Source organism: Onychomys torridus, chromosome 7 (genome assembly GCF_903995425.1).
Source record: "Onychomys torridus chromosome 7, mOncTor1.1, whole genome shotgun sequence".
In the NCBI taxonomy this organism is placed as follows: domain Eukaryota; kingdom Metazoa; phylum Chordata; class Mammalia; order Rodentia; family Cricetidae; genus Onychomys; species Onychomys torridus.
Window position 1 is genome coordinate 111479954 of NC_050449.1, and position 17237 is coordinate 111497190.

General features: G+C 50.4%; 1 protein-coding gene across 1 annotated transcript in view; it reads left to right on the forward strand.

The window, feature by feature from the left end:
- The window catches only part of Dlec1 (DLEC1 cilia and flagella associated protein), a 46244-nt gene that overhangs the window by 6039 nt on the left and 22968 nt on the right, over window positions 1–17237 (forward strand). The window contains exons 3-18 of the mRNA XM_036193666.1: window positions 684–794; window positions 2130–2317; window positions 2450–2670; window positions 3736–3814; window positions 5582–5669; window positions 6803–6976; window positions 7807–7943; window positions 9319–9411; window positions 9886–9976; window positions 10990–11152; window positions 14667–14859; window positions 15587–15645; window positions 15982–16150; window positions 16548–16641; window positions 16788–16918; window positions 17035–17193. Of these exons, the coding sequence (XP_036049559.1) occupies window positions 684–794; window positions 2130–2317; window positions 2450–2670; window positions 3736–3814; window positions 5582–5669; window positions 6803–6976; window positions 7807–7943; window positions 9319–9411; window positions 9886–9976; window positions 10990–11152; window positions 14667–14859; window positions 15587–15645; window positions 15982–16150; window positions 16548–16641; window positions 16788–16918; window positions 17035–17193 (2150 nt within the window). The remainder of the gene's footprint in view (window positions 1–683; window positions 795–2129; window positions 2318–2449; window positions 2671–3735; window positions 3815–5581; window positions 5670–6802; window positions 6977–7806; window positions 7944–9318; window positions 9412–9885; window positions 9977–10989; window positions 11153–14666; window positions 14860–15586; window positions 15646–15981; window positions 16151–16547; window positions 16642–16787; window positions 16919–17034; window positions 17194–17237) is intronic.

Below are 17237 nucleotides of genomic sequence, written 5' to 3' on the forward strand. Positions count from 1 at the left end.
TCACAGAACCCCCTAGCCACCAACTCTTCCTCCTGGACTTTGTTAAAAGAAGCCCCAGACAATAACAAGCCACTTGGACACTCTAGCTCGAGTGGTCTTCGTATTGTGTGTCCTGTATTGTCTCTTTAAATAAAACTTCCTGGGATGGGGATTTAGCTCAGTGGTAGAGTGCTTGCCTAGCAAGCATAAGACTCTGGGTTCAATCCTCAGCTCCACAAAACAAAAACAAAAACAAAAAACAAACAAACAAAACAAACAACAACAACAACAAAAAAAAACAACTTCCTGATGCCTTGCTCTTTGTGTGTGCTTTTCCATGAACCTGGAAACACCAAGACTGTGGCCATTGGTCATACTGTCTCCAGTGACATTGCAAAGAGCAGACATACACAGAAGGGTGAAAGACTGGGGCTGAAATTGCATCCACCATACTTTGTCTTATGCCATTGTAGACTCCATGTATAATAGTAGTTTACCTCAATAACCCTGTGCACAGCTTTGCCTAGTTGTTGACCTCAACTGAGTGGCTGAGAAAACTTTGATCATTGGTTTCTTAAATCTCAACTTCATCACAGCTCTGAGAATTTGCTTGGGAAGTGGAGGTGCGGAGCATAGAGGTTTGGGTTCAGCTGCTTCTCCCTGGGTCTGGCCTAAATGCCTTTGTCTTGTTCCCTTCTCTGCAGTGAAGACAGTCTTCAGGTGGTGTATAGACAATGAGTTGCTGCAAAAACATCGATTAATCTGTGTAGAGGATTACTACAATGATCCTGTGCCATTTTGCTCAGCACCCAAAGGTATCTGTCTTCAAGCACTGTGGTAGGGCACAGGAGCATCCCTCAGTAGCTGCAGGGCCATCCTGCAGTAGCAGACCCACTTCAGCCATCCTTGTTATGAGGCTGGCTTGCCCTCCTTTTCTATAGTTGTTTAGTGGATTGGACTGGTTTCATCCGGGTTGTCTTTTCTTCACTAGCTTGATGCTTTCAAGGCAGAAGTCACATCTCCCTCACATGGGATTAGATGCCCTTGGTGGCTAGAAATCCAAAAATGTTTAGATGTAGTTGAATGAACCAGCAAAGAGAGGGGCTGAAGACTTGGAGAAGCAGTTGATTGAATTCCTGATGCAGGCAGAGGGGACCAAGGTTGTCCCCACTCAGGAAAAGAATAGCTTTTTCAAACATTGAAAATAGAAAGGATGGGCTAGGAGATGGACAACAGGGGAGGGGAAGACAAAGGTGTGTGTGTGTGTGTGTGTGTGTGTGTGTGTGTGTGTGTGTATCTGTGGTGTGGTGTGGTGTGTGTGTAGTGGGGGTGACTGTGATGCTGGACCAGTTTCCTCTAATCAGGAAGGCAGGAGTGAACAGGTGGGAATGTGTGTAGGCTTACACAAGGACATAGATTTTGTAAGAGTCACTGTATAGGTGGAGAAATGTCATTTTGAGTCCTGTGTGCCCAGCATCAGCATTGTTTAGCTGTGCCAGGCTAGAAAGACAAGCTCTCAGCAGCCCCGGGGACTGGAACCCTGCAGTGATCTTTTTGGAGGTTTGTAGCTGTCCCTGTTTGGGGTGGGAAGATTCAGATCCAGGGATCTGAGTGAGGGTGGAGACGAGAAGGAGAGAACCACACAGAGAAAGGTAGAACATGGCAGCAGAATTAGCTGCTGAGAGGCTGCACCACTTTAGTACTTTATGGCTGGATACTCACTACCCAGCGGGTAAATAAAGATGGCACTCACTCCTTGAGGGCTTACTGGGCATTGTACAAAATGGGGCTGGGCGGTGTTTCCTTGTTCCCTCACTAGCAACAGAAGTCGCTATTCAGCCTTGGGAGCATGGACATAGAAAACTAACAAAATGCTGAACCCTCACATGAGATTTTTTTAAAAGAATTGCTCACACTTGGGGTATGTGTTTAGCAATGGTCCACTTGTTTTTGCTAATTAACCATTCTGGAAAATAGAAAGATATTTTAACCTTTAGCCCTGTTTCAAATATGTAGAGTAAGTCCTAGGGATAACTCATACACAACACCAAATATGGCCTGACTGTGGCTCTGATTTTCTTTGATCACCTTAAAAGCATTCACTTCTTTGCTGTGGTATAGCTAATATGTGTGTTTCCTCGGTGCCATAGGCACACACGCCCCTGAGTCTTTAAAACTGACACTTAGTTGTGAGAGGCGTTTCATGCTAAAGGCAAAGCCGGACAGGCTGGCTGAAGAGCCCTGCAAGAAGCCGGTCGAATTTGATGAGTCTGAGTATACCACAGACAGCTGGACCTCAACTTATAAGACCAGACAAAGGACCAAGGTCACTGTCAAGGTTAGATCTGAATTTCGTTGGGACAGTGGGTACAGGGAGGTGGGCAAAGGGAAGTAGTCCAGATGAACACAGAGTCTGCACCGGCTAGCTGTCCCTTACCTATTATCAACTGCACTTTCATGTGCTTCAAAGAAGGCGAGCACACCAAAGAATAAGAAATGGATGAAACACTTACGGGTGCCACAGAGGGACCTGGAGAGGCTTCTGCTTGCCAGGATGGAGAATCGGAATCATTTCCTGAAAAACCCACGGTTTTTCCCACCTAACACACCATATGGAGGCAAGTCTCTAATTGTCTCTTCAAGGAAACCATCGAGAAGAGGAGAATCCCTGAGTGCAGAGCCAGAATGGAGGTGTGTTCTTCCCTGAGAATCCCAGGAAATCTGACCCTTTAAAGTGAGATGGGAAGGTTCTGGATCAGTCTAAGGAGGTCTCTAGAATTTGGCAAGCCAAGGTAGTGTCTCAGAGGAAAGCATGCCTTTAAGGTGACCCACAGGTATGGCCTTTGCCCCTCAGAGGCCTGGGGTTGTGACTTTCTCACCTATGAAGAGTCAGAAATAGTGCTGGAGAGATTGCTCAGAGGTTAAGAGCACTGGCTGCTCTTCCAGAGGTCCTGAGTTCAATTCCCAGCAACTACATGGTGGCTCACAACCATCTATAATAAGATCTGGTGCCCTCTTCTGGCAGACAGGCATACATGCAGGCAGAGCATTGTATACATAATGAATAAATCTAAAAAAAAAATTAGAGGACTAGAGCCCTCAGGGCTGGTGTGGGCTTCTTATGGGCGTCTGAATGAGCTGGGACTAGGGAGTCCATAGTCATGGCCATGACAAAATACCTAACAAGAACAATGTGGGAAAGGTAAGATTGATTTTGGCTCTGGGTTCAGAGGGTTCAGTCCATCATGGCCAGGAGGATGTAGTGGACCAGAACAGTTCACTTTGTGGTCACTAGACATTCTGTTTTAGGGCCCCACCCCATGGGATGAGACTGCCTGCATTCACCATGATCCTCTTCCTCTTCAGTTAACCCTCTCAGGTGGTTGTGAGTTGCCTGATGATGTGGGTACAGGAAACCAAGCTTGGACCCACTGTAAGAGCAGTATGTGCTCTTAGCTGCTAAGCCATCTCTTCAGTCCTAAAATATTTTATAACCTGCTTAGTAAACACCAACCAGAAAACCCGAGGAACAGCCTATTGTGAATGCCTTTGATGGCGTGGATGAGTTTCTTTCTTTACTTTTGGTTTTTTGAGAGAGGGAGTGGACTAATGGAGGCTGGCCTTGAACTTCTGGTGGTCCCGCCTCTACCTCCTGAGAGCTGGGACTGTGGGAGTGTGCCATCACATGGACCAGTCACCGCTTTACATCGGGTCAGAGAGGTGTCACTCACAGCCTTTCTTCCTCCCCTCCCACAGCTGTGCAGATACCCCTGTGTTTCTGGCTAAGCCATCAGTTGGATTTTTCACAGATTATGAGATTGGACCAGTTTATGAGGTAGAAATCTTGCTTTACGTCATGGGGTTTCTGAAGCCCACACAAAGGTAGGGGAAAGACTAATGCACATCCATATGGCTGACACCCAGCCCCAGCAGCTGGTCGGTGTCTTCCCCACCACCACCATGTGTGCTCTGGAGTGTGTTGAAGGACATACACAGCACGTCATTAAGTGTCTCTAACACACAGGACTTTAAAAAAAAAAGAACCATAACCTGGGCGAGACGGTGAGCTCCTGTCATCCCCATGCTTGGGAGGGGGAGGGGGTCCCATGCTGCTCTCAGCTATGGGCTATCAGATGCCAGACTAGGGTACGTGAAATCTTAAAGAACAAAACAGGGCCTGAGAGATGATCAGCAGTCAAGAGTGCTTACTGCTCTTGCAGAGGACCTAAGATCGAATCCCAGACTCCACTTGAGGTGGCTCACAACTGCCTGTAACGATCCCAGTGTCTCTGACCTTCATAGATGCCCACACTCACATGTGCATACCTGCACACAGACACATAATTTAAAAAAATAAGTCCTAAAAACAACAGATGCACTTATATGTGTATATGAACGAGAATAACATGTCTATAGTTGCGAGCATTTATAAATAAGGAAAGAGGGAAGGCTAGATTGAATTTGATGCTGCTGGACTGTAGTGGAGGTACAAACATGGATTTATGATTTATGGGGATGACTCCGTGGTAAAGCACTCACTGTGCAAGCATGAGAACTGGAACTTGGATCCTCAGCCCCCAGTGTGAAGAGCCAGGCGTGCCCACCTGTTCTCACCCAGCCTCTCCTGTCCTGTACAGTTCAGGACCCTGCCTAGGGAATGATGCCACCCAACAGGCCAGGTCTTCCTACGTCAATTAACAATAAAGACAGCCCACAGGCCCACCTGGTCTAAATAATCCCTCACCAAGGCCCTTCCCAGGTAATCCTAGATTATGCCAGGCTGTCATTTGAAACTGCCACCACAACAGGCTATGTGTAAATATTGTGCTGTTCTGTATAAAGGGACTTGACTACAGACCTGGGTCAATCACAAGCCCCTTGAGCACTGATAGGCAGGACAGTGGCAGCTATTGCTTTTCATGTCAAGAAAAAGTGTTTCATCAATTCCAATTTTCCTTTTACTTTGTATTTTAACCGGGGAAGGATGACTTTAAAACCTTCCTCAGACAGGATCTTACTCTGTAACCCATGCCAGTCTACAACTCACTACGTAGCCCAGGCTAGCCTAAATTTGTGGCGATCCTTTGGCATTGGCCTCCCAAGTGCTGGGAAGACAAGTGTGTGCCACTGTGCCTGGCTTTGTGTTTTTATTTTACTATGGAAATGTCCCCAAATGAAAGTAAGTCAATGAGTAAACCGAACCCCCGTGTACCTGTCACCCCACTTTAGTAATTACCAACATATGGCCAAGCTGATTTCTCTTAGAACCCTCTTCCTTCCCACACCATTGGAATTTGGGGTGGTGGGATGGCTCAGTGGATAAAGGCACTTGCCGACAAGCCTGATAGCCTGAGTTCTGTCACAGAAGCCACGTGCGAGAAGGAGAGAACTGACTCTTATAAGTTGTCCTATGACTGCCAATCAAGCATGTGTGTGCACATGCACACACACATGCACATGGCGCATGCGTGTACATACACACACACACACACACACACACACACACACACACACACACAGAGTCAATCCATCAGTCAGTCCTGACCTCACACCACAGCACCATCGAATGGCTGAAAGGATCCCCACCTTTCCCTTTGCACAGATGGTAATCGCTCTCCAGAACACCACTGCGACCAGCCGATACCTGCGGGTCCTCCCACCATCCTCCCCATACTTTGCTCTGGGGCTTGGTAAGTTCAGCAGAGCTCTCCATACTTTGCTCTGGGGCTTGGTAAGTTCAGTAGAGCAGCATTCTAGACTGCTTTAAAATGATGTGCAGGACTGGCCACTGGTCTCTGACAAGCTGGCTCTCAGGCCCTGTCCACGCCTCCTTCAGCAGTCCCTGGGGTCCCTCAGGCTCATCGACAGCCTGCCACTCTCTCCCATCAGGGTCCCAGAGTCTTGTCTGTCTGTCTGTCTACTCTGCTCAGTGTCTACCAACTCTCTGCCCTTCACATTGTGGCTACCCTTGATCAGTTACTGTGCATTGCTTACATCACCATGGCAACCCTCCAACCAGTCTCCCATCATCTCAAGGCCTCTGGTCTTGATGTGGTGGCTCCCACTTGTAATCCCAGCACTTGGAAGGCCGAAGGAAGAGGATTGACACAAATATGAGGCCATCCCAGGTGAAGAGTGAGAAAATATCTTACCAAAGAGAAAACACAGCAAAATCCTCTTCTCTTGCCGCTCAAACGCACAAATCTCAAAGGGCTCTCTGCTGCCCACGAGATAATCCCTATGCCATAGAGACAGATGACCTCCACCCACACATTTCACGTTGGTCACCTCACTCCCACTTGGGTACTGTTACCTTAGTACCTCCCTTGCATGCCCTAGGCAGCTCTGCCACACCAGCCCTGGCCCAGCTGTGGTTGGTGTCTGCTGCATGACTTTTCCAGGGAAGATGTGAGCTAGCATCTCTTCATCCCAGAAAGGCCCCAGCAACAGAGTCAAGTGACCATTCCCACTAAGCTGAACTCAGTGAACCAATGAACTTACTGGGTTACTTCCAGGAACTTGTAGGTGACAAGAAGGCAGCTGTGTCACCAAGAGTTTCACCCCAGTGTGAGCGGTGGTCCTGGAGCTGCATCCCTGGAGCTCACCGCTTCAGTTCCACAGAAGAGTCTCCCCTTTCTCGGCAGTTGCCCCCGGCTTGCTAACCTCCTGGAGGGGCCTCATGAATCTTGTGGCTTGTGCCAGGCGCCCAAGTCTTAGGGGGCGATGGGACAGAAATAGACACTCTGACTTCTGAGGAGGATCAGCCCAGGCCCTGGTGGGCAGCTAGTCCTTCATCCTCATTGGCCACTTTCACGGTCCACAGGGATGTTCCCAGGAAAAGGCGGAATGGTGGCTCCTGGGATGACCTGCCAGTACGTTGTCCAGTTCATTCCGGACTGTCTTGGGGACTTTGATGATTTCATTTTGGTTGAGACCCAGTCTGCCCACACACTGGTGATCCCCCTGCAGGCCAGGAGGCCGCCCCCAGTACTGACCTGTGAGTATGCATTACTCCTTCAGAGGGATTCAGTTAGGGCTGGGAAGCCCCTGTGAGGATGGACAGCATCTTAGGACTTCCTGGAAGGGGCACAGATCCTGTATCTCTTGGGTAGAGGCTTCAGAGTCCTGAAAGGAACCTTCTAGCAGCTTCCACACCTGCAGGCCTTCTGCCTGCAGGGCTTGCTTCTGTGATGCAGCAGGGGAAGGTGAAAGGTTCCAGGCACCCAGAGGAAAGCTCTGTAAGTGCTGACTCTGGGGCTGGGGAGGCAGGGAGGCATCCTTAGAAAAGCTAGGTTCTGCTGATCCCTCTCGGGCATGATGAGATCCTTCAGCTGGAACTCAGCCCATCCCCTGAGTTTTGTTCCACAACGCCCAAGACCATGTTGGGTCTTCCTAGCCCAGATGGGGAGTCTACAGTGAGTGTTGACTCCTATGATCATGTGACCTGACAGCACCCTGGACAGAGCCCAAGGGTCTTAGGGGTCAGGGCATACCACCCTACTTACCCTTCCTTCTCAGTGTGGTGGGCTGCTCTGAGCTCCAAAACAATGACAGTAGGGTCCATTCAGAGTGATGTGTTGTCCTTTTTTAATTAAAATTTTTGTTACATACATTTATTATTCTTATATGTATGGGTGGGGAGACACATGTGCCATGGTGCTCATGTACTTGTAAGAGGACAGCTCATAGGAGTTGGCTCCCTCCTTCCACTGTGTCGTCCAGGGGCTTGAACTCAGGTCATCGGGCTTGGCAGCAAGCACCTTGATCTGCTGAGCCATCTCACCAGCCCCATGTCGCCTTCCCTGAGACCTTTTCCCATGGCTGTAGTGTCACCGGTCTTGGACTGTGGCCACTGCCTCATTGGAGGAGTGAAGATAACCAGATTCGCCTGTAAAAACGTGGGCTTCAGCGTTGGCAAATTCTGCATCATGCCCCAAAAGAGCTGGCCGCCACCCAGTTTCCGGGTGAGTGACTGTAGATCACTTCCTGGGAAAAAAACAAACCACCCAAGGAAATGAGCTCCATGGAGGAGACTGCTGCATCACACTGGGACCAGAAACTTAGCGAAGTAGCGTGTTGTGATCCCCAGATCCAAGCTGCCGTGGCCCGAGAACAAATGTGTCGAGGGTAGGGATACGCCTCTGGTTGCGAGCACCTGGGCAATCCTGGGTGAAGTGTTTCCTCTCTCTTGTTTTGTAACGCGCTCTCACTGAGCTCAGTTTTATATTATAGCACATTGGAGCAGTCTGAGAGAGTACAGGCCGGCGGCTCTGGTTGAATTCTGCTGGTATTTATTTAGCACAGTACTTAAAAATATTTTGGGATGGGGAGATGGCTCAGACGGTGAAGTGGAAGAACCTGTCTGATCCTCAAAACTCACATTTTTAAAAAAAGCCACTCAGGCGTAATCCTGAAGGTGTGAGGCAGACGGTGAGCCTGTCCCTCGCTGGCCGGTCAGCTTTGCCTACTCGGTGAGTTCCAGGCCAATGAGAGCCCCTATCCCAAAAAGCAAGGTGGGCAGCATTGTTGGAGGACAATATTTGAAGCTGTCCTCTGGACTTCACATGTACACACGTCCACGTGTGTACCCACACACGTGAATACAGACACACATATATACACACAATATGTTTTGAACCAGCCATTGAAAGCAGGAGACTGCGTGTAAGTGCCCGTACCTCTGGACTCTGCTGAGACCTCGTGGGACCAGGGAGCAGAGCTCTGTCCTGCTGTCTTTGCTCCACACTGACCAAGCAGCCCTAGCCCCACACCAGTGGCATCACGTGTACACCGCAGTTTCTGTCACAGTGGGTAGATATCCCCGTGCCTTCTGGCCAGAGACCTCCCTTCCTGGGTGTCTGCTGCTGGGCAGGATCTTGTAAGCACCAGTTTGTGCCTCTAGCCCAGAGGTTTTGTGTGAAATACACAATTCTGTTACCAAGTTGACAGGTGTCCTCAAGACTCAGAAGCACTCAGGGGTGGTCAGGGACAGAGGCAGATGAAGTGGCCACCACAGGCAGAACCAGGTGTTCTGGGAAGCCCTTCCTGTACGTTTCCTTCCCGAGCACCGACAGTATTGCTTCCCAGATGTCAGTGACTTACCCCTAACCTTCAGAGCCTCACCCGGGGCCTGGCAAAGGTGAGTGAACACACCCTCAGAGTGACTGGGTCATGATTTCCTCACTCACAGGGCGCTTGGAGGATCCTTAAAATCCTCAGACAGCAAAATGAATGTCTGGAGAGGTTTTTGCAGTATGAGCACTGGATTTTGCAATTTCTGCCACACCATTGTGTAACCCTCTTGTTTTTTAAATAGTTATTATTACTTTTCTTTTTTAGGCTGTTGCGACCACTGGCTTTGTGGAGCAGCCTCCCTTTGGAGTCATGCCGTCCGTGTTTGAGCTGGCTCCAGGGTTTGCCATCCTGTTGGAGGTGGGTAGTCATACCTGTCCCTTGTGCTTACCCATGGTGGCTTCCTCGGGCGTCCATCATCGAGTCCCACTCTGTCTTCATGGCTTACATCCACACCGTTCTGACCCAGACTCCAGCACTGGCACTCTAGACAGGTGTGTGTGCTTGCATTCTGTGGCTGCCTTGTGACTTCACAGGTTGTCCTCTGACCTCCATAGTCCTGCTGTGGCACACCTTCACTAAATAAATAAATGAAGAAGTCAATACAGGACACTACGGTTTGAATCTGAAATGTCTCCTTTAAGTCTGTATTTCAAAGTCCTGTCCTTCAGCTTGGTGGCATTATTTCCCAGAAGCCGTAGAGCCTTTCATAGGTGAGGCCTCACTGGCGAAAGTAGATCATCGGGGACAGAACTCTGAACGTGACACCCAGCCCCTGGTCCTCGCCATGTTTCCTGATTAGTCTCTGCTATACATGACTTTTCTCTTCTCCAGGTCTTGTTCCTCCCAACCGGCCTGGGAAAGGCAGAGGAGACCTTCATCATCGTGTGCGATAACTGTCAGACAAAGGAGCTGGTTATCGTAGGTGCGGATGTGGTTTCAGGAGTGGTTACAATGGGAGCATTGGCAGCAGCATGCTGTACCTGCCCCAGCCGGGTGGGTGGGGATCTGTGGGGCACACCGCCTTGAACTCCTGATCCACCTGCCCCCACTTCCCTAGTGCTGAGGTTACAGGGGAGATCGTCCGTTCTTGCACTTGGAGAGTCATCTGTGGCTCCCACATAAATGACTGGTTGCAGCTCTATGTGGTGATATATTGTGTCCCCTAATAAAATTTGCCTGAAGATCAGAGAAGCAGAGTAGGCCACAGCCACCACCTCTTACCTCACCAACTTCTCAGCCTGAAAGAGCTCCAGCCAAAAGAGCTTCCTCAGCCTAAAAGGCTTTAGTTCCAATCTCCTCACGCCTTATACACCTTTCTCCACCCACCATATTACTCCCTTCCTAGTGCTGGGATAAAAGTCATGTGACTTCCCAAATAATCTCAAGTGCTGGGATTAAAGGTGTGTGCCACCACTGCCTGGCTCTGTTTCTCTCCTAGACTGAGTCAATCTCATGTAGTCCAGGGTGGCTTTGAACTCACAGAGATCCAGACAGATCTCTGCCTCCCGAGTGCTAAGATTAAAGGTGTGTGCCACCACTGCCTGGCCTCTGTGTTTAATCTAGTGGCTTGTTCTGTTCTCTGATCTTCAGGAAAAGTTTATTAGGGTACACAATGTATCACCACACCTCTAGGTTTTTGCGAGGTCAGAGAGGGCATTTTTCTGAATTGTACAGGTGCACACAATCCATCTTTTCCTCCCTTCCTTCCATCTGTCTATCCATTTCCACTGGGTAGTCATTAATGAGTGTCTGCTGCATGCAAGGCTCTCTCTGGTCTGGGAAGACCTGAGGCTGTGAATGGGTGATCAAGACCTGCTCTAGGGACCCGAATGAGGCCAGCCGCATGGGGACATGGCGTGGGGACATGGCAGTCTGTGGCCCTGCGTGCTGGCCTCAGCCTGGTGACGCTCAACGAGCCTTCCTACTCCCCGTTAGGAACCGGGCAGCTGGTGGCTTTGGATATGATCTATGTTTCTGGTGGAAAAAGTGAGCCAGACCCAGGAGAGCTGAGAGATTTAACAGCCCAGTACTTTATCCGATTTGAGCCCGAAAACCTCCAGTCTACCTCAAGGAAACAGCTCATTATCCGGAATGCTACGTGAGTGGCCCTGGTGTGGTTGACACACAGCCCTGGTCCTCCCTCAACTAGCCCTGAGTTCCTCACGAGGCAAGAGTGCTTTCTAAGAGTCAGAGGGAGTTGTGAGCCCAGAATGGATTCAGACTGAATGGAAGGCTCCTAGTTCACGTTGTCCATCATGCAACCATTAGACGTGTGTGTGTGTGTGTGTGTGTGTGTGTGTGTGTGTGTGTGTGTGGTGTGTGTGTGTGTATGGGGTGTGTGTGGTGTGTGTGTGTGTGTGTGTGTGTGTGTGGTGTGTGTGTGTATGGGGTGTGTGTGTGGTGTGTGTGTATGGTGTGTGTATGGAGGTATGTGTGTGTGTGTATGTGTGGTGTGTGTGTGTATGTGTGGTGTGTGTATGGGGGGGGTGTGGTGTGTGTGTAGTGTGTGTGTGTGGTATGTGTAGTGTGTGTGTGTGTGTATGGGGTGTGTGTGTGATGTGTGTGTGTGGTGTGTGTATGGGGTGTGTGTGTGATGTGTGTGTGTGGTGTGTGTGTGGTGTGTGTATGGGGTGTGTGTGTGGTGTGTGTGTGATGTGTGTGTGTGGTGTGTGTGTGGTGTGTGTATGGGGTGTGTATGTGAGGTGTGTGTGGTGTGTGTATGTATGGTGTATGTGGTGTGTATGTGAGGTGTATGTGTGGTATGTGTGTGTATGGTGTGTGTATATGGTGTGTGTGTATGTGTGTGTGTGATACGTGTGTGTGGTGTGTGTATGGTATGTGTATGGGTGTGTGTGTGTGTGGTGTGTATATGGGGTGTGTGTGTGGTGTATGTGTGTGTGATGTGTGTGTGGTGGGTGTGTGTATGTGGTGGGTGTGTATGGTGTGTGGTGTGTGTATGTAAGTGTGTGTGTGCACGCATGAGTTGTGTGTGTTCAGGTGTACGTGTTTGTGGGGTGTGTGATGGATATGAGCAGGCCAGAGGACAAGCTTGGCTCTAGTTCTTCAGGTACCACCACCTTGGCTTTTGTGTGAAAGAATCGTTGGCCTACGCTCAGCTGGCCAGGAAGTGCAGAGGGTCTCCTTGTCCCTCACTTCCCAGCACTGGGCTTGTAAGCATTTGCTACCACACCTGGCTTTTGTTGTTATTGTTTTGTTTTGTACAGGGTCTCACTGTGTAGCCTTGATTGTCCTTGAACTCACTATGTAAACCAAGCTGACCTCAAATTTACAGAGATCTGTCTGCCTCTGCCTCTGCCTCTGCCTCTGCCTCTGCCTCTGCCTCTGCCTCTGCCTCTGCCTCTGAGTGCTGGGATCAGAGGCGTGTGCTACTGTGACCAGCTTGTACCCAGAGGTTCTGCGTCTTATTAATGTGGGCTGAGATTTCACTCAAGTCCCCATGCTTGCCCGACAAATGCTTTACCAATGAACTATCTCCCCAGCTGGCTATTTCTATTTAATTTGGTTAAAATTAAATCAAGTGACAAACACCTCCTCAGTACACTAGCCACATTTTAAATTCTTGGTGGCCTCTGAAAACCAGTGGCTACTGTATTGAATAGTGTGGCCATGTAGGGTCTTCACTGTGGGAAGCCAGGTTGCACCATGAATGCAATATCCCACACACTAAGCCAGGAATAAATAGGTGGTTTTGTTTCCTTTTATTGTTTTTAATTGAAATAGAATTCTATTACTTTCTCCCTCCCTTTCCTACCTCCAGGCCCCCCCAGCTACCCTTCCTCAAACCCCTCCCATACCCAAGGCCACTTTCAAGTTGATAACCTCTTTTTCTTTGATTATGAGTGTTACATACAAATACACCCTGCCGAGTCGTTCTGGACCACTCTGTTCTGGATAGGGAAGAGACAGATGTGTCCCATAGGCAAATGGTGGTTTAGGAAAAGGGGAAACCCCATGTGTCCTAGTTAGGTTTCTTTTGCTGTGAAGAAACATTATGTCCACGACAACTCCTATAAAGGAAAACATTAATTGGGTGAGCCAAAGGGCACTTTTGATAGCTGGACTTCAATGCTTTGATAGCTGGACCTTGGGAGTGAGCCTCAGGAGGAGGGAGTGGCCAAATAAGGGAATGGAACTTGGAGGCTAGCTTCAGGAATGCCATCTAACAGTTTTTAGCAAGGCAGAGGGAGTAGGGGAGGGCAAGGCCAGCCAGAGCCACATGCTCCAGTGGACCAGTGTCCCTCAGCTTCTTTCTCCTTTATGCTTATCTTGCCATGCAGGTAATTGTTGTGGTTCACAAGGGTTGCAGCTGGGGAGGAGTGTTCAATTGCTTCCCTCCCTCTGGAACCATGGAAGCTAGACCATAGAGAAGATGCTTCCAGGTCAGATTCAGCTCAAATCATCAGTCCTATGTCCCAAGTGTGCAGTGTCTCCAGCAATAGGGCCCACCTCAACCTTGAGAGGTGACCAAGGGCCACATCAATAATCTGTATTGTTTAGGGAATCACTTGAACTACCCCGACCAAACATTTGGAAGGAGATTTCTTGTGCCTGGTCCTGGGTTGTTAGTCTATGGGTCCAGTGGAGAGCACTGACAGCCCAAGTAGCTTAACTTCCTTTAAGATGTAAGTATGGTGTGTGTGTGTGTGTATGTGTGTGTGTGTGTGTATGTGTGTGTGTGTGTGTGTGTGTGTACAGACACTTATGTGTATTGTATATACTTTTAGGTAAATATAAAATGATTCCTTGAGGCTTTATTGAACAGCATTGGTGTATTTGTCCTGTATCTCTCCTTCTCTTTCTGCACCGACCTCCTCCCCTCCACCCAGCTGGAGCCTCTCCTCATTATTCAGTTTCCTGCTTCGTATCACCTGTAGTCTCTGATTCTGTTTTGTGGTGGGGATCTCAGAATGGTTTTCCAGAGAGGTCATTTTGTATCCCTGGCCCGGGAGCCATTCAGACCCCAGGCAGGGTCTTTGGGCTCAGCCCTCACTGCCAGGTCCTTCCTTGTCCAACCTTTGAACATCACATTCCATCAGCCCTGACCTCAGTGGGCCTCCCAGTCAGGGGTGCCCCGGGACGCAGATGGGAGGGACTGACCTGACATCCCCCTCCATCCCCAAACCCAGAAGCATGTCTTGAGTACTGTCCATTATGACGCTGTCCTTGTCAATAGCCAGTGGGCACATACAGCCATCATCCCAGGAGACCATGGCTGGAGGCAGAAGGTGAGAATGTGGTGTGTATGGGAAAGCTGGAAATGCTCATGTGGTAGGGGACACTTTAGAGAATTTTCAGGGGTGCCTGGACTCCTCTAGTATAGTGGCGAGAGTGTGACATTTTGCATCACCTATGTCCCCTGATTCACTGTGGCTTCAGTTCCCAGCTGCTGAGGTAGGGACTCTTACATGGGCTCCACTGTGGACACCCTGCTATCCCTACCTAAGTTGCCCTCAGCTCCTCTGTGGGAAAAGCTGGAAGCCTGTTCTGGTTACTTCTTTTCTAGACTAGGACCAACCAATCACAGGGTGGGAGCCGCGAGGGCCGAGGCGTGGCCTGGGATCCATGGCCCACAGCAGCTCTTGCTCCTACAGGCACGTGGAGCTGGCCTTCCACTGGCAGATCATGAAACCCAACCTGCAGCCTCTGATGCCTGGAGAGACACACAGCTCAGACAGCATCAAGTGCCACCCTGACAGGGAGACAGCCTTCTCCATCATCCCTGAGAAGGGCGTCCTTGAGGGCCACTCAGACCATGAGTTCATCTTGAGTTTTTCTCCTCACGAGGTCATCTCATTAGCCACTGACCGGGGTCATTAGCCTTCCGTATGCCCCTCCTCCCCCACCCCCCATCTGTAACCACAGCTGGGCCTGAAGAGGCACCTGGGCACCATGCTGAGGGCCGCATGTAGCTCAGAGTAGGGCTGGAATGCAGGTCTGGTGTGCAGGACTCAGCAGCTGGTTTCCTGGTTCTGTCCCCAAATGGCCCTCCTGCAGCACGGCCCTGTGCCTGTTCCTCAGCCCTGGTGACTTTCACAGTTCAAAGCACATAACTGTCTCCTCCCTTGCAGTCCCTACAAGCAAGGCGTGGGCTCCCGAGTGAGTGCCAGTGTGGCCCAGGACTGGGTCAGGGCTGTAGCTGTAGAGGGTTTGAGACTGAGTTGTGTGCGGCTGCCTCTGGAGCCAGCATGCAGTTGCCATTGTACCCAGGAGGGTCTGGTACCTTAAACACACCAAGGGTGCTAATCAGAGCCAACGTCAGACTTTGGGGGCTGGGGCTTTCTTTGCTGGCCAGTAGGTTCCTGCCTTGGCAGAGATCCCATCCTCCCTACAGTGGAGAGAGCACACTGGGAAGCAGTGCATCTTTCAGAGCCCCCCTACCCCACCTCACCCCCCCATCCCCTGGGCACCCTGGCTCCGGAAACAGGAATCTCTTCCATGTCCCCTAGCTCCCTGCAGGCAGGCAATCTGGCTGGACATGGAGTCTGATTATCATACCGTTTTTCTCTTACAGCTCAAGTGTTTCCACAGTGTACTGCAAATGGTTTTGGAAGCTGTCCCTGAGCCCTTGAGGTGAGTAGGTGAGCCTAGATAAGGAGGGTCACTGCTACCCCTGGGCATCTTGGCTGGTAGACCCTGGGTGCTGCTGAGTACTGTGGGAAGGTTTGCATGATGCACTGGCTAGAGGTGGGTCTCCAGGGAGCATGGTGCACAGGTCCCGTGGAGGCTTCACTCTGTTCCTGGAGGCAGCAGGTCCATGCCCCAGGCTTTAGGCTACTCTGCTGTCACTTTGCCCTGTCACAGTATAGACACTGTCATATGACTGTGGGGTTGGGGGTCGAGGGTAAGGGAACCCTTTGTGTTCACAAGAACAAACCAGCCCCTAGCTCATAGTGGCTTTGTGTTCAGCTCAGGGGTGGAGAACCTGGGGGACTATTCCTACTCAGTGGATGATGTGATCGTCCTGGAAATAGAGGTGAAAGGCTCAGCAGAACCCTTCCAAGTTCTTTTAGAGCCCTACGCCCTCATCATCCCTGGCGAGAGTTACATTGGCATCACTGTGAAGAAAGACTTTAAGGTAAGGAATCCTCTCACCAGCATCAGCTAGCCCAGGTGACACTGTACTTAGGTATAAGTGTTGTGAAGACAGAGCTCAATAGGCCACACCATGGAGCCTACCGTGGTTTACACCTCTGGGCCAGGCTTGTTTGGCCTATCAGTGTCCAGAAACTTCTGAAGTCAGGGCTATGGAACTCATTCCCAGGTCTTCAGCAGGATGTGGTGCCTGTGTCCCTACAACATGGAGCAAAGGTGCCTCTTGGGTAGGGAGGCCTGGGGTTTCAGGTGGTCAGTAGCTAGCAGAGCATCAGATAGACGACCCCTTGGGAGCCGGTGATCCCACTGTCCTTCAATGGGTTCTGATTTCACATGGAAGGGCAGTACCCAGGCAGCCTGCACTGGCATGTGTCTTTCAGATGTGGAATAACAGTAAGTCGCCCATTAGATACACGTGGAGCAAGATCAGCCACTGTCACATCATCGAAGTGGAGCCCTGCACAGGCGTGATAGGTAGTTCACCTGCAGAAGGGTGTGGCCGGCCTGGGGTTGGATGCAGGGGACCCATGCAGGACCCTGGTTGTCCTGTGGTCAGATCCAGCCTGATAGGACACTGTACCCACCTCTGATTGCCACCTCAATGTCATCCTCCTCCCTAGAGCCTAATGAGGTCGGAGATTTTGAGTTAAACCTAACCGGTGGAGTCCCTGGCCCAACCAGCCAGGACCTGCAGTGTGAAATCAGAGATTCGCCCTGCCCGGTGGTGCTTCATATCGAAGCTGCCTTTAAGGTGGGAACTGGGCAGCTGGGAATGCCTGGAGAGCTCAGAGGGGCGGGGAGCAGGGGAAGCAGGACCCAGCCCCTTCCCAGGCAGGCAGGCAGTGACAGGCCCCTCTGGTGTTTCAGGGACCTGCCTTGGTCATCGATGTCCCAGCCCTTCAGTTTGGTCTGCTCCGCCTAGGCCAGAAGGCTTCATGCTCCATCCAGATCCGGAATATCAGCCAGCTCTCTGCCGTGTGGCATTTGAGGGAGAGCCCATTATGCCTGGCAGAGAGACACGAGGATGTGAGTAGGACCTTGCAGGTTCCCTAGATGTGGCCTCTCCATGG